This window comes from Magnolia sinica, chromosome 5 (assembly GCF_029962835.1).
Source record: "Magnolia sinica isolate HGM2019 chromosome 5, MsV1, whole genome shotgun sequence".
Taxonomy (NCBI): domain Eukaryota; kingdom Viridiplantae; phylum Streptophyta; class Magnoliopsida; order Magnoliales; family Magnoliaceae; genus Magnolia; species Magnolia sinica.
The window spans coordinates 101804968-101819705 of NC_080577.1; the positions used below are offsets into that span (position 1 = coordinate 101804968).

At 39.4% G+C, this 14738-nt stretch overlaps 1 protein-coding gene across 4 annotated transcripts in view; it reads left to right on the forward strand.

Moving 5' to 3' along the window:
* The first annotated feature begins 2522 nt into the window (after positions 1-2522).
* LOC131246460 (uncharacterized) overlaps positions 2523-14738 on the forward strand; it is a 55523-nt gene continuing 43307 nt past the window's right edge. For 2 of the 4 annotated variants that reach the window (XM_058246618.1, XM_058246620.1), the window contains exon 1: positions 2527-2845. In XM_058246618.1, coding sequence (XP_058102601.1) covers positions 2637-2845 — 209 coding nt within the window. In that variant the 5' untranslated portion in view covers positions 2527-2636. Of the gene's footprint in view, positions 2846-14738 lie in introns of all 4 variants that reach the window. The other 2 variants (XM_058246621.1, XM_058246619.1) reach the window with 2 other exon arrangements.

The window sequence follows — 14738 nt, forward strand, 5'->3', positions numbered from 1 at the left end:
AAAGGGAAGAAGAACTAAATCTTAGGTGGACCACACCACAGGAAACAATGGTGATTAACCATTAGAAACTCTTTGTGGGTCACAGAAGTTTAGGAGCAAGCTGATAATTGTGTGGTCCCTTCATTCAGGGCCTATTTGGCCGGGCAGATTAGATGGTCTTAGAGTAGATTGCATGGATTTCAAGATAATGATAGCTGTATCAGTGGATTGGTGTAAGATATATGGGATTGCAATATCTGGGATTGCCATATCCAATCTGTTTGGCACGCCCAGCCAATCCCAAGATTAAACCATCCAATCCCTTTCAATCCCTTGAACCAAACATGTCCAAGGCAATTTTGAAGGGATTAGGGTGGATTTAATGAGATTTAAAGGTAATGATAGTGATGTCAATGGATTGTCTTGAGATCCATGGGATAGATATATCACCTGGCCATTCCTGGGATCTATCTTTCAATCCCTTCTAATCCCTTCCAATCCCATCTATTCTGCCCGGCCAAACAAGCCTCAGTTTTGTGACCTTATCTACAGGTTGGATGGAAAATAAACGTTCCAGTGGCCCATGAGAAGTTTTAATGGTGAATATTCAATCAACACTGTTTCCTGTGGTGTGGACCACCTGAGATATTGATCCGACTCAGATCATGCCATAAAATGAGCTGTCAAAATGAATGTACAGCATGGATGAAAGCCACTGTACATTACCATAGATTAGATGTCGTATACAAACCACGGAGGCCTTAAAATTTTCCCTGGCACTAAGCTAATCCGCGCTCCACTTTTCTCGGGAGCGGAAGCGGAAGCGGATTGGCTGGTGTACTACACGACACCGATCTGTGTTGACGTCATCATTTACGTGGATCCGATTGTGAGGTATGAATTATATCCAAAAGCCGTCCGTTCACTCGCTGAGTTCGTGGTAAGGCTTGAGCCGAAAATAATTCAGATCAAAAAATCAAGTGGACAACACTGCGAGGGATTAGACGCCTGCCATTAAAACCCTTACGGTGTTCACAGGAATTTTGGATCAATATAATATATATATATATTTTTTGTCTTCAACCAGGTCTGTATGACCTTATGAACAGACTGGCTGGAAAGTAAATGTTACAGTGGCCCCGGAGTGTTTTAACGGTGAGAATCATTATCCCACTGCTATTTGTGGTGTGGTCTGCTTGAACTTTGCAAATTACTCATTTTTGGGATCAAGATTTAAAATGATCTCACCGAATAGATGAACAGTGTAGATATGATAAATATATCATTTTGGGGCCAAGTACTTTGATCTCCTTTGAACCGCTGATAAACTCACTCGTCTTCCACGACACGTACCCCCACTGGTTAGGTTGTTGGCTTGTGGTAAACTTTTCTTGCAATCTAGGCTACCTAGCTGGTGTGTTGGCAAGTTCCGTGGTCTCATCAAGAGATATGTGATATATCTAAACTTTCATTTGGCGAGCTCTTAAGGCCTGAGCTGAAAAATAAAATAGATCTAAAGATCAAGTGGACTACACTTACAAAAATTAGTAGGAATTCAAGGTCTATCATTAAAACCCCGAATGGATGTAAAATAGGCCATGGGAATGTTTTAACGGTGAAAATCATTATACCTACTGCTATTTGTAGTGTGATCCACATAAGCTTTAGATATGATTCATTTTTTGTCTCATGCTCTAAAATGATATGGAAAAATGGATACATGGTGTGGATATAATAAAAACATCATCATGGGGCAATGTAACTTTGTTCTCCTTTGAACCGTTCGTACAAGTCCGAGCCGGAGGAGCGTCAGCGCTTGTCTTCGCACGACACCTACCCACACAGCAGCTATATATCGCTGGTGTGTGGTACACCAGCCAATCCCCTTCCTGAGATCGTAGGCAGATGGGGCCCACCTTTGGCCAGATGCCACTTGCCTGGGGAACGGATTGGCTACTCTCCCTTGACACCGGCCTGATGGTCGGTGCTCCGTGGGCCCCACCATGATGTATGTGTTTCATCCATGCCGTCCATCTATTTTTAAAGATCATTTTAAGGCATGAGACCAAAAATGAGATATATCCCAATCTAAAATGGACCAGATTACATGAAACAATGTTGAATGAGCGTGAACCATTAAAAATATTTTGGAGGCCATAAAAGTTTTCCATCGAGATGATTTTTGTTTTTCCCCTCATCTCGGCCTGTATGACCTAATAAACAGATTGGATGTCAAATAATCAGTACAATGGGCCTTTGGAGGATTTTAATGATGGATATCCAATCACTATTGTTTTCATGTGCACTGGAGATTTATATACCTCGCATTTTTGGAATAAATCCCTAAAATGATCTCTAAAAGTAGATGAATGTAATGGATGAAATACATTCATCGTGATGGGCCCACAGAGCACCGACCACCAGCCACGGGGCTGGTGTCAGGGGGAGTAGCCAATCCGTTCCCGCCACTTGCCTGTAATGCCATGTGGGGCCCACCTTGATGTTTGTGTCATTTTCGACAGCTCAGTTAAGGAAATCAGCCCAAACACTCAACTGCACCACACCACAAGAAACGGCCACACCACGAAAACACTGTAAATTGAACTCCCACCGTTGAAACCCCCACCGGTTCTGGATTTTCAGGTGGGCCGCCAGGTATGGCCAGTTGGGTGTCTGCCCCGCCACACCCTCCCGTCTTCCGTTGTCGGAAACCTTCCAATCCATCCCTCCGCTTCCACAGCCGTCCATCAAACCACTGCTGGGCCCACATCCGCTCCAGCCCGAGTAGGATCTATTACTCCGACGATAACGGCAAAAGACCGTCTCCTGAACCCGTCGGAATTCAGCTCTACAACGACATCGAAAGGTACATGTCATACACCAGATTGATAGATACCCCCCACCCTTTCTTCTTCTGGTAATACAATTGTAAAGAGAAAGGTGTGTATATCAATCAGCTGGGTGTAGATATCAATTCCCTTTTGAAACTTGTGACTGGATAATATGGGTGTTTACAATTCGATCATTCGCAATAATCAGTCTGATTTGTGTTCTGTGGTTCTTATTTTGTTCGCCTTTGCAATTCGGCGATTCTGGACCATCCATGTGGCGGATGCTACATGGATGGCCTGCAGTAGAAAGAACACACCAGAATAGCAATTCTGGCACTGTTGATTTGTTGCCTTGAAATGGACGGAGAAAATCAGAAGTTATCAACCATTCAGATTCATGAAGGAGAATTGCGATGATCAGATGCTAGTGTTATTCAATCAAAGTGGTTTCCACACCATGGACCATCCATAGCAGGTCCCACCAGATGGATGGTCCAGAGAATATGGGTTTTTAGAATATGATAAGTCAGATGTGTGTTTTGTGGTTTTTATTTTGCTCACCTTTGCAAATGGCAATTCCATACCATCCATCTGGTGGACCTTATTATGGATGACTCACATGTTGGGAGAAGGATCCACTTTTGACCACACACATAATAATATTGGAATCAAAAGAAAGCAGAAAAAGATGCAAACCACAATAGAGAGATTTACATGGTTCTCTCTCTATACGTCCACGGATTCATGCCAATCCACTATGCTCAAAAAAAAAGAAAAAAAGAAGAAGAAGAAGAAAAAGAAAAAGGTTGAAGCAGCTCTCAATACAATGATGACTCTCTCTCTCTCTCTCTCTCTCTCTCTCTCTCTCTCTCTCACGACATAATATATATATTACCTTAATCAGGCTTCATGGATCCTAACAATCTCCCGCTTAGAGTCTGATCACAGACAACTTCCACTGAATCTGCTGCATCTGCAAAAGCCATGCGTTCATAGAGAACTTGGTGTGAATATCCTATTGGTCTTTATGCTTGAAGATTAGCAGAAACTGAACATGACTTCAGCTTCTCTATAGTAACCACCTTGGTCAACATATCTGCAGGGTTTTGAGTTATATGGATCTTTTCTAAAGTAAATTGTTCATCCTCTAAAAGCGATGGTATGAAATGATATTTGATGTCTATATGTTGGTTCTTGAATAAAAGGTTGAGTTCTTTGCTAGATGAACTGCACCCTAACTGCCACTGTACAACTTGTAATTTTCTTAATTCTTACCCAACTCTTTCAGAAGACCCTATAACCATACCATTTCCTTGCAAGCATTTGTTACAATAATATACTCTGTTTCTATCGTCGAGATGGTAACAATCTTATGTAACTGTGAGACCCAATTAATTGTTGCATTGCCTAAAGTAAACACATACCTTATAATGCTCTTTTTGTTATCAATATCCCATTCTAGATCTGAATCGGCATATCCCTGCAAACTTATTTCTGACCCTCCATAGCACAATGCTGCATCAGTAGTACTTTTCAAATATTTGAGAACCATTTGACAGCTTCCCAATACTCCTTGGGTTGTTCATAAACCTGCTGACAACTCTAACCATGGCGTAGAATAAGCAACCAATGGCCGAGGCATATGAAACCTTAGCTATGTAGTCACGTCCAGCATGTGTTGCTGCACCCTATTCCTTTGAGAGTCTGAATTGGCTTTCTAAGAGAGTGTTAATTGGCTTAACACCTTTCATGTTGAATCTCTTGAGTACTTTTGCAACATATTCAGCCTGTGACAATTTTAGCTTCATGTTTCTTCTGTTTTTGCTGATTCTCATACCAAAGATTTGTTTTGTAGCACCTAAATACTTCATTGTAAACTCTTTAGACAACTGTTCCCTAAGATTTGAAATCTCATGCATGCTTGACTTTGCAACAAGCATATCATCTACATACAAAAGAAGTATGGGATACTAATTTTTAAGTTTCTTGAAATAATCATAGTGATCAACATACCATCTCTTAAAGCCATTAGTAGATATAAAACTATCAAACTTCTTGTACCACTGTCTTGGAGCTTGTTTCAAACCTTATAATCTGTTCTTAAGTTTACATATCATGTTCTCATGGCCTGGTGCAACATATTCCTGTGGCTGATGCCTGATGCATATAAATGTCTTCTTCAAGATCTCTATGAAGAAAAGTTGTTTTTACATCTAATTACTCTAAGAGCAAATCTTATATAGCCACAATGCTTAGAACTGATCTAATAGTAGAAATCTTAATAGCACGAGAAAAGATCTCAGTGAAGTCGATACCTGTCCTCTGTTCAAAACGTTTCACACATAACTTGGCCTTGAATCGTTTAGTACTATCATGCTTTTTCTTCAATTTGTAAACCCACTTGTTATGTAAAGCCGCCTTTCCCTCGGGTAGGCGGACCAAATCCCATGTTTGCTTTGATATCAGAGAATCCATCTCATCATCCATTACTTGATACCACTTGTTCCCGGTCTCAACCAATAAAGCCTCTTCATAACATTCTGGTTCACCATTATCAGTCAATAACAAATAATGCAGAGAAAGAGAATAACGGGCTAGGTTTACTGACTCTAGATGATCTCTTCAAAGGAACAGGGGTATGAAGTTCCGCCTGTAGATTTTCATTCCGGGGCCTTACAACATCCTTGTTTGGTATCTTATCAAGTTCTACAAACTCAGGATGCTTAGTTTTCTATTCTTGTTGTTCTAAATTGTGCTTATGTATGATAGTTTCATTAAATACCACATCCTTGCTCCTAATGATATTTTTAATTTCAATATCCCAAAATCGATAAAATCATTAAGGCCATATCTAATAAATATGCACCTTCTGGACTTAGGATCAACCTTGGTCCTATTTTTAAAATCGATATAAGAGATACAACTAAATACCTTTAAATGGGACAAGTTTACCATTTTTCCAGTCCATGCTTCCTCTAACAATCCACCATCCAAAGCAACTGAGAGTCCTCTATTAATCAAGTAAGTTGTAGTATTTATGGCATATGTCCAAAATGGTTCTGTTCATGTGCTTATCTACACCATTCTGTTGTGGCGTTCTTGGAGTCTTTATTGTCTCTTGATTCCATTAACCGCACAATACTCCTCAAACTTGTTGCCACAGTACTCTCTTCCATTATCCGATCCAAGATACTTCAACTTCAGACCTGTTTTGTTCTCAACCAAAGCTTTCCATTTCTTGAACACGTCAAATACCTTTAATTTATGCTTTGAGAAATAAACCCATAATTTTTTGGTAGCATCATCAATAAGGTAAAAAAAATAAAGAGCACCACTAATAGAGGATACCTTAGTTGGTCCCCATACATCAGTGTGAACCAGTTCCAACCGCTCCAACTTTGGAGTCATTCTAACCTTTGAGGAGTCAACCTTCCTCTATTTATTATAGATGCATTTTTCATGAAAATCCAGATCAATAGATTTTAGCCTTGGTAGTTCCCTTTCGAAAGTAAAACCTTCATCCTCTTTTCGCTTATGTGCCCAAGTCTGCGATGCCATGTACTTGTGTCCATTCCTGATGGTGTAACTGTAATGGAACTATTAGAGCTGGAAGTCAAGTAAAGAGTATGTTCCTTCTTACCCTGAGCAATTACCATGGCCCCCTTCGTGATCTTTTACAAATCAGTAGTGAATGTCATCATGTGTCCAAAGTGTGCAAGCTGGCTAACCGAAATTAAATTCATCTTTAGATCTAGAACATGCCTAACATCTTTTAGCTTCAGCATTGTCCCATTCAACTGGTTTATCTAAACATCCCCTTTTCCAACGATACAACAGTGTTCATCAACTCCCAAGTAGACTTTCCTGAGATTACCCTGCACATAGTTATGAAGAACATCCTTACTTGAAATATCATGAAATGAGGCACTAGAATCTATCACCCAAGATTCATTACGAGTATCTAAAGACAGAATTGGGGCATCAGAAATACTTTCGTTAGAGATGTTTACAGAATCTTTACCTCCCTGATTATTGTTATTGTTATTATTATTGTTATTGTTATTGTTATTGTTTCTTTGGAGCTTTACAGTCCCACTTCATGTGCCCCCTTTTTGCCGTAATTCCAACAACCATCACCATTTCCCTGCAGAGGCTTGGATGATTTGTTCTTCTTCGATCTCGATCAACCATGATTTTTGTTTCCTGTGTTTGGTGTTCTTCTTATTTCTTCAATATTTAAAGTGTTCCTTGATGTTTCACTTAAAGATCCTGAGGCTTTCCTCCGAGATTCATCACTTAGAATGAGGCTTACAATATCATCATACTTGAACTTCGCTAATCCGAAAGAATTGCTCACGACTACCACCAAATTGTTTTAGATTTTTTGTAATGCTGATAAAATCACAAGAGCTTTGATTTCATCATCAAAATTAAGGCATATGAACTCTAATTGGTTCGTGACTGTGTTGAACTCATCGAGATGCTAAACTACGTTTCCGCCATCGGACATCTTCATATTGAACAACCTCATTATCAAAAGAACTTTGTTGGAAGCAAATGGTACATCCTTGGTAGGGCTGCTATCAGATCCTCTGTGGTCTTCTCCTTTGAGATGTTGAACGTAGCATATTTTGCTAGAGGAAGTCGAATCGTTCCTAAAGCCTTTCTATCGAGCACCTCACAGTCACTATCGAACATCTTCTCTGGTTTCTTTGATTTTCCTCCAAGAGGAAGATACATATCTTTTTTATAGAGTTAATCTTCCATCTGCATATTCCAGAATCCAAAGTTCGAACCATCGAACTTTTCAATCCTCACCTTTCCTTCTTCTGATATGGCTCCCACTCAAACCAAGAGCTCTGATACCAGTTGTTGGAAGAAAGATCTCTTCTCGACCACACACACAACGGTTCAGAATTAAAAGAAAGCATAAAAAGATGCAAACCACAGCACAAAGATTTACTTGGTTCCTTTTCAGTACATCCACGGATTCACGCCAATCTACTACCCTTAAAGGCAAATAAAATAAAATAAAATAAAATAAAGAAGGAAAAAAGGAAAAGAAAAGGCAGCAGTAGCTCTCAATATAATGATTGCTCTCTCTTTCTCTCACAACAGAATATATATTATCCCAATCAAGCTCCATAGATCAAAACACCATGGTGGAAAGAACACACTAGACATTTAATTCTAGTTGTTGATTTGTTGCTTGGAAATTGACGAAGAAAAGTGAAAGGTATCAACAATTCATATTCATGAAGGAGAAGTGTGATGATCAGATGCTAGTGTTATTCAATCAAAATGGTTTCCTGATGCAGGACAACTAACCACTTGCTCTAAAAGCTCAAACTAATAAAGCGTGGCGAATCAATCCCTTTATCTCATAGCCCAGGCTCCACATTTCATGGGTTAGGTCCTTGGCCAAACCCCCCTCATGGGCCCCGTATCACATGGGTTCAGCCTCACATGAGCCACCTGCCTCACACTGGCCACCCGCCCCGAGTGTGCCCTTGCATCCCACAGGCCACCCCACTCGAGCCTAATGTAAAAATGCATCTACATTATTTCCACTCCATTGGTCATCCATAGCAGGGCCTGGCAGATGGATGGTCCAGATCTCACCGATTAATTATACAATTACTTGTACAGTTGAGTAGTGGCAAATAACCATTACGGGTTCGTTGCACAATGAGCTGAAGATCTCAAGCTCCTCTTTAAGTATTCTATCAAAGTGGTTTCCACTCCATGAGCTATCCATATAGGGCCCACCGGTTGGATAGTCCAGATTCATTGACTAACAGTCACATTGATTGTAGAGTGGCAAAGAATCAAGCTTCTCTTTGAGAATTATCTTGTTTTTAAGATAAACCATGTTATCTATGTGATTCTTATTTGATCTTCTTTGCGAATTGTGGGATTGAATTTGGGTTTAGATTGATAAGCCATTCTCTCTATGTGATTCTAATTCAAACCACTTGAGAGCGTAGTTTTCAAACAAGGACAAAGCTCTTGACTTGGTTAATCATAGAGTTGGGTCAAGCCATTGAATCGGGGTCAACAGGGTGAGTAAAAAATTATTATTTATATTTATATTTTATAATAAATCAATAAATGTGGAGAATCTTCTCATATGGTTGGCTCAACCCACTGAACCAGGGTTGACCAGGCAGGTAAAAAATTATTTCTTTTACTTCTCCTTCTTCGTCTTCGCTCCTCTTGCTCCTCTTGTTTCTGCTTCTTCCTTCTCCTTATGCTTCCTCTCCTCCTCCTCCTCCTCCTCCTTTTCGTTCTCCTCCATCTCCTCCTTATCCTCCTCCTTCCCATTCTTCCTCTCCTTCTCTTTCTTCTCATGCTTCTTCTCCTTCTTCTCCTCTTTTTACTCCTTCCTTCTTCTCCTCCTCCGCCTTCTTCTTCCTCTTCCTCCTCCTTCCACATCTTCCTCCTCCTCCTTCGCCTTGTCTCACCGCTTCTTCTCCTTCTACTTTTTTTCTACTCCTACTCCTACTACTTCTCTTCCTCTTGCTTCTTCTTCTCCTGCTCCTGATTCTCCTCCTCCTCTTCCTCCTACTTTTTCTCCTCCTCCTCTTCTCCCACTCCTCCACCACCTCCTTCTTCCTCTTCTCATACTCCTCCTTTTTTTCTTCTCCTCCATCTCCTTCTACTCTTTCTCCTCCTCCTTTCGCTTCCTTTGTCTCCTTCTCCTCCTCCTTCCGCTTCTTCCTTCTCCTTCTTCTCCTCTGCCTCCTCTTCCTTTGTCTTCTACCTCTTCTTTTACTTCTGCTTCTCCTTCTCCTCCTCCTCCTTCTGTTGTTGCTCCTCCTCCTCCTCCTCCTCCATCATCTCTTCTTCCTCCATCTTCTTCTGCTTCTTCTCCTTGTTCTTATCTCCTCCTCTTCTTGCTCCTCCTGCTTCTTTTGCATCTTCTTCTATTGCTTCTCATCCCCCTCCTCCATCCGGTCCGCCTGCTCTTGCTCCTTCTCCTTCATCTTCTTTTGCTTCTTCATCTCCTTGTCCTTCTCTCCTCCTCTTCTTGCTCTCCTCCTCCTCTTCTTCTTCCAACCAAGTCTTGAATTAACCGGGGAAAATAAGGCCAAGTCACATGGAGAGTTGGGTTGTAGGGTTTTCTTTGTCTAGTGACCAAGTCAATGACTGAACCGTGTTGACTCGAGCAAGTCTTGGGTTGGCTTGCTTGGTTTGAAACTACTCTTAAGTCCATCTTAAGATGTTTAAGCCTATGGGACACAATTCATGGTCAGGGGAATATGGTAAGTTGGTAGAATGCTTAAATAGTAACATTCAATAGGAGAAGGATTTGGGAAATATAAAATTTCTCAAAGCTCTTTGTTAGTTCATTTCTTAAGTTTTATTTTCACAAAACCACAACATATGGATTCATAATCAATTTTAAACTTAAGGAGTGTCAAAAAGTCATTGTACTAATGGAAACATAGGGTTGCTTTGCTAAAGAAGTTATATATAGTTGAAACTCTCCCAAGATTGTGACATTTAGGATTTGTAATAATGTGTATTAACTCTTTCATCCATTCTCTTGATATCCTTGGTTTGGATTGTCTATATTTCTAACCATTGCACTTGCATTGAATTCATCAGATGCATGTGGAAGTTCCATCCACTCACTAGATTTTCATTGAATTCATAAAGTCATTAGTTTCATTAGATGCAAAACTTCTACTTGTTAGATTTTCTGGTCAGTGGATGTTACGTTGTAAGAAGTATCCGAAGTATCGGTATTGCTACAAGTTTCGCTGGTCGGGGAAATGGAAACAATATCGATATCACCGATCATATCGTTGATTTCCGGAAATGTGGGGAAACATGGGGAAAACAATGGAATTTTTTAGTGAAACTTCAGGAGATGCTAAAATACACACATTTGTATATTTAGGAATCAAAAAATTGTAAAAAGAATGCATACATAATAAGTTTCCATTTAATGGGGGCCTAAAAGTATGTGTTGTCATAAGAAAGCAGTCCCACAATAACACAACAATTAATCAATTCTCATTAAACCAATTAACAAGCAAACAAATATGCATAATGCATTCATATATTATACATCCTTGCATAAATAAGCATATAAACATAGTACACATGCATGATGATTCAACCATCTAACCACCAATCCATCCATCCCATCCAATCATCCATTCATCCTATCCATCCCATCCAACCATCCATTCATCCTATCCATTCATCTATCCATCCCATCCAACCATCCATTCATCCTATCCATCCATCTATCCATCCCATCCAACCATCCATTCATGATGATTCAACCATCTAGCCACCAATCCACCCATCCCATCCAACCATCCATTCATCCCATCCATCCATCCATCCAACCATCCATCCATCCCATCCAATCATCCAACCGTCCATCCCATCCAATTATCCAACCATCCATCCATCCGATCTATCTATCCAAGCATCCATCCACCCATCCCCTCTATCAATCCAACCATCCCATCCATCCAAACATCCAAACATTTTTTAATAAACAGATTTTTGGCGATATTGATACATTGGTAATACATTGATGATATTATCAAAAGATTGCTGAAACACTAGCGATACAAGTGACACCTGGAATTTACATAGTTGAAAATATTGGCAATACATTGACAATACAAGCGACACCTGGAATTTACATAGCCAAAGATGTTGGCGATACTTTGGTGATATCGATACTTGGCAATATATCACAGATACCTGAAATTTCTGGTACTACCAGTGTTATCGGTGTTGCTACTAGTATTATTGGTATCGCCACTGGTGTTATCAATATCGCCGAGCTAGAGATGTGGATAATATCAGGGATATTATTGTAATATTTGGAATATTATGAACAATGGTTTTAAGTGGTTTATTTCTTTAGTCCACCAGCCCATATGCCTGATTGTTGTTGTTGTTTTTTTTTTTTTTTTTTTTTAAAAATAAAATTTTATTGCAGATTAATTATAGAATCTGCAAAGTTATCCAATGGTGATTGGCGTTCCGGAGATTGGAGTGAAATTGAGGTGCTATACTTAGTTGCATTTAATTTTTTTGTACTTTTTTTTTGCACGGATATTACAAATGATATGTTACTGGGGTCCCCAGGACAACCCGCTTACAGATGATGACAGTGATATGTTGAGGCTGAGTACGTTACCTTTAATATATAGATTGTGTTGGGCAGTGCTCTTAAAAATCTGAATCGTATGACCGTATACGTATACACATCTTTTCAATTCAGATTTAATGAACAACTTATTTCAAATACATGTTCAAGGAACATCTAAAGCAAATTAATTCAAGATTCTGCTTTAAAAGCAGCAGCGTTCAGATGAGAATTTCTCAATATTAGTTTCTAAAGAGTATAAATATATATGACTGATGATAACTTTCTTGGTGTCTAACAATCTCAGATTGATATCATATGGTGAGTTACTTGGTTGAATTCCTGGAAAAAAGAGGGCATATTCATAAAGAAACAGCAATTAGATTGATTTCAAATTACTGGCTGTCTCGGTTGGGATACTTATGTAAATCGTTGGCTAATTGCATAGGAAATTACACCAATCATTTCAGTGCATAGAAAGATTTTGTTGCACCTGGAATTGGATCCAACCCCACAAAACTGGGGTAGCACTTCTGCAGTTAAGGTAAAAGCAATGTGACAGCTGCAGGAATGTTGATGCAGCCCATTTGGGCTGTAATCAGATGAGATGATTGTTCCCAGATCAGTGATCATCACCATTTCATCCGTAGACAAATTGACCCTAAAAATATTCAATGCTCACCTCATGTATATGAGTATTTTAGTGGGATCTTGACCACTAAAGTGCAGCGGATTACACATGGTAATTTCCTATTTGGCATGTAGAACACGGAGATTGAAAGCAAAGTAGGTGCTACAACTAGAACACTCAAATTCAGAGCTGGGCATTGAGTCGAGTCGGACCGAGTTAGGGCTGACCTGACTCGATCCGGTTTTGAAATCGACCTAACCCGAACTCGACCTGACTTGGTACCGAGTCCTGCATGCCTAACCCAATCCGAGTCCGGGTCTGGCCTGGACCAATCCGGACTGAGTCCGACCCGGTCACAAGTACCGAGTCGGGTCAAGTTGGCACCGAGTTAGGTCTGGTCTGGCCTAGACTTCCTTCAGGAGTTGAAAGAAGTGATGTCCCATTTAAGTTCATTGTGACGTGCGGGGACCAACTCGAGTTCCTAGTTTGTTAGGGTTTTAAGTACTTTATTGTTTTTATTGATTATCATTCTAAAGTGACAATGAAACAGGTCATAAGTTTTTTTTCCTGTATTTTATAACTTTCATAATGAAATAAAAACTCAGCTTGGTACAAATCTTTGTGTATTTTGATTTGATAATGCTTTGAAATATACTTCTCGGGATTTTCAGTCTTATTTACAAAGTCGGGGTGTTAATAATCAGATCTCTTGTGCCTGGCTAAGCATAAGAATAGACATCTGATTGAAGTTACTTGTGCTTTGTTATTGTAAATGAAAGTTCCACAGTCCTTCTGAGGTATGTCATTCTCATTGTGTGTCATTTGATAAATAGAATGCCATTGTCAGTTTTGGATGGAAAAACACCACCATTTGTTTCCTCCTAATGTATTTGGTTGTACTTGTTTCATTCATCTATTTGGGCCTGTTCAAGAGTGTAGATTCGTGAAACAAATAGAAAGGAGGAAATAGAGAAGAAAATAAGGAGAAGAAAGAGAGGATGGAGAGAGGAGGTGGAATGGGTCTGAGAGAGGAGCCTCTGCACGTCCCCACATCTTAGTTCTATTAGGGTTTTCACTAATGTGCTGGAAATTACAAAAAAAGTTGCTTAACCTACAGATTTTTGTAAGAAGGAAAAAGAAGAGAAGGTAGTGAAAGAAGGAAGAAATTGAACTATTGTTATGCATGACGACCACTGCCCCTAGAGGATGTTATAGGCTTTGGTGAAATGGAAGAGCACGCCCATTTCGAATGCATGTGGGATCTGTGGATTATAGGCAACGAATTAAAAAGGCTAGATTGGACCTCTACTAGTATGAAGTATTAAACTTTGCTAGCATTGAGTTCTTTCCAATCCAGGAGGAAACATGCAGTCCCAAGTCCCACTGTGGGGTCCAACATGTCCTGAAATTTAGACTGTTTGCTACTGATAGAGTTGTTGCTGTTTAGTATCTTAGATTAGATTGATTTGAAATCAATCTAAGAGTTGGAAATCCTAATTAAAAAGTCATAATGATTCTAGTGTGTCCTTTAGCTTCTATAGAAGGGGTTGTTCTAGGAGGTAGAAGGCATCACTGATTTTCTGAATTTTGTGGAGTTTTAGTTGCAACTGCAAGTACAGAAAGTTTCAAGTTCCATAAGCTGTTTGTCCTTCTCCAATCAAATACTCTTGTGTGGTATGTTCTTTATCCGTTTTAGCGATTTGGTGTCAAAATCCCATTGATTTGGTACCCGGATTGTGTTGTGATTCATGATAAAGTTTTTGTTAGCTAAAAAGAAGAAAAGAACAGTACAATGAACTCAAACATGAATTGGTAATTGCTTTCTACCCTTTCAAATGGATTTGGGAAAATTTGCATTTTCCGTGAAAAAAAAAAAAAAACAAAAAAAAAAAAGAAGAAGAAAACTTCCAATCATCGTGAAATAGAAAGCCTAAGGTTGGGGTTTTGTTTTTGACATTCTTTTTGAGGAAATTTTGATAGTGAGAAAATTTAATTTTTCGATGAATTGGAAATCTTGCACGCTCTAGGCACCTTGATATGAATGGATCAAATTGCTTTTTGATTCAACAATTCAGTAGCTTAACAGATTTTATTCCATGAATATCATATATGTTCCTTCTATTAACCTATCTGAAATTTATTCATCTCAGGGAACATGGGTGTTGAGACCAAGATA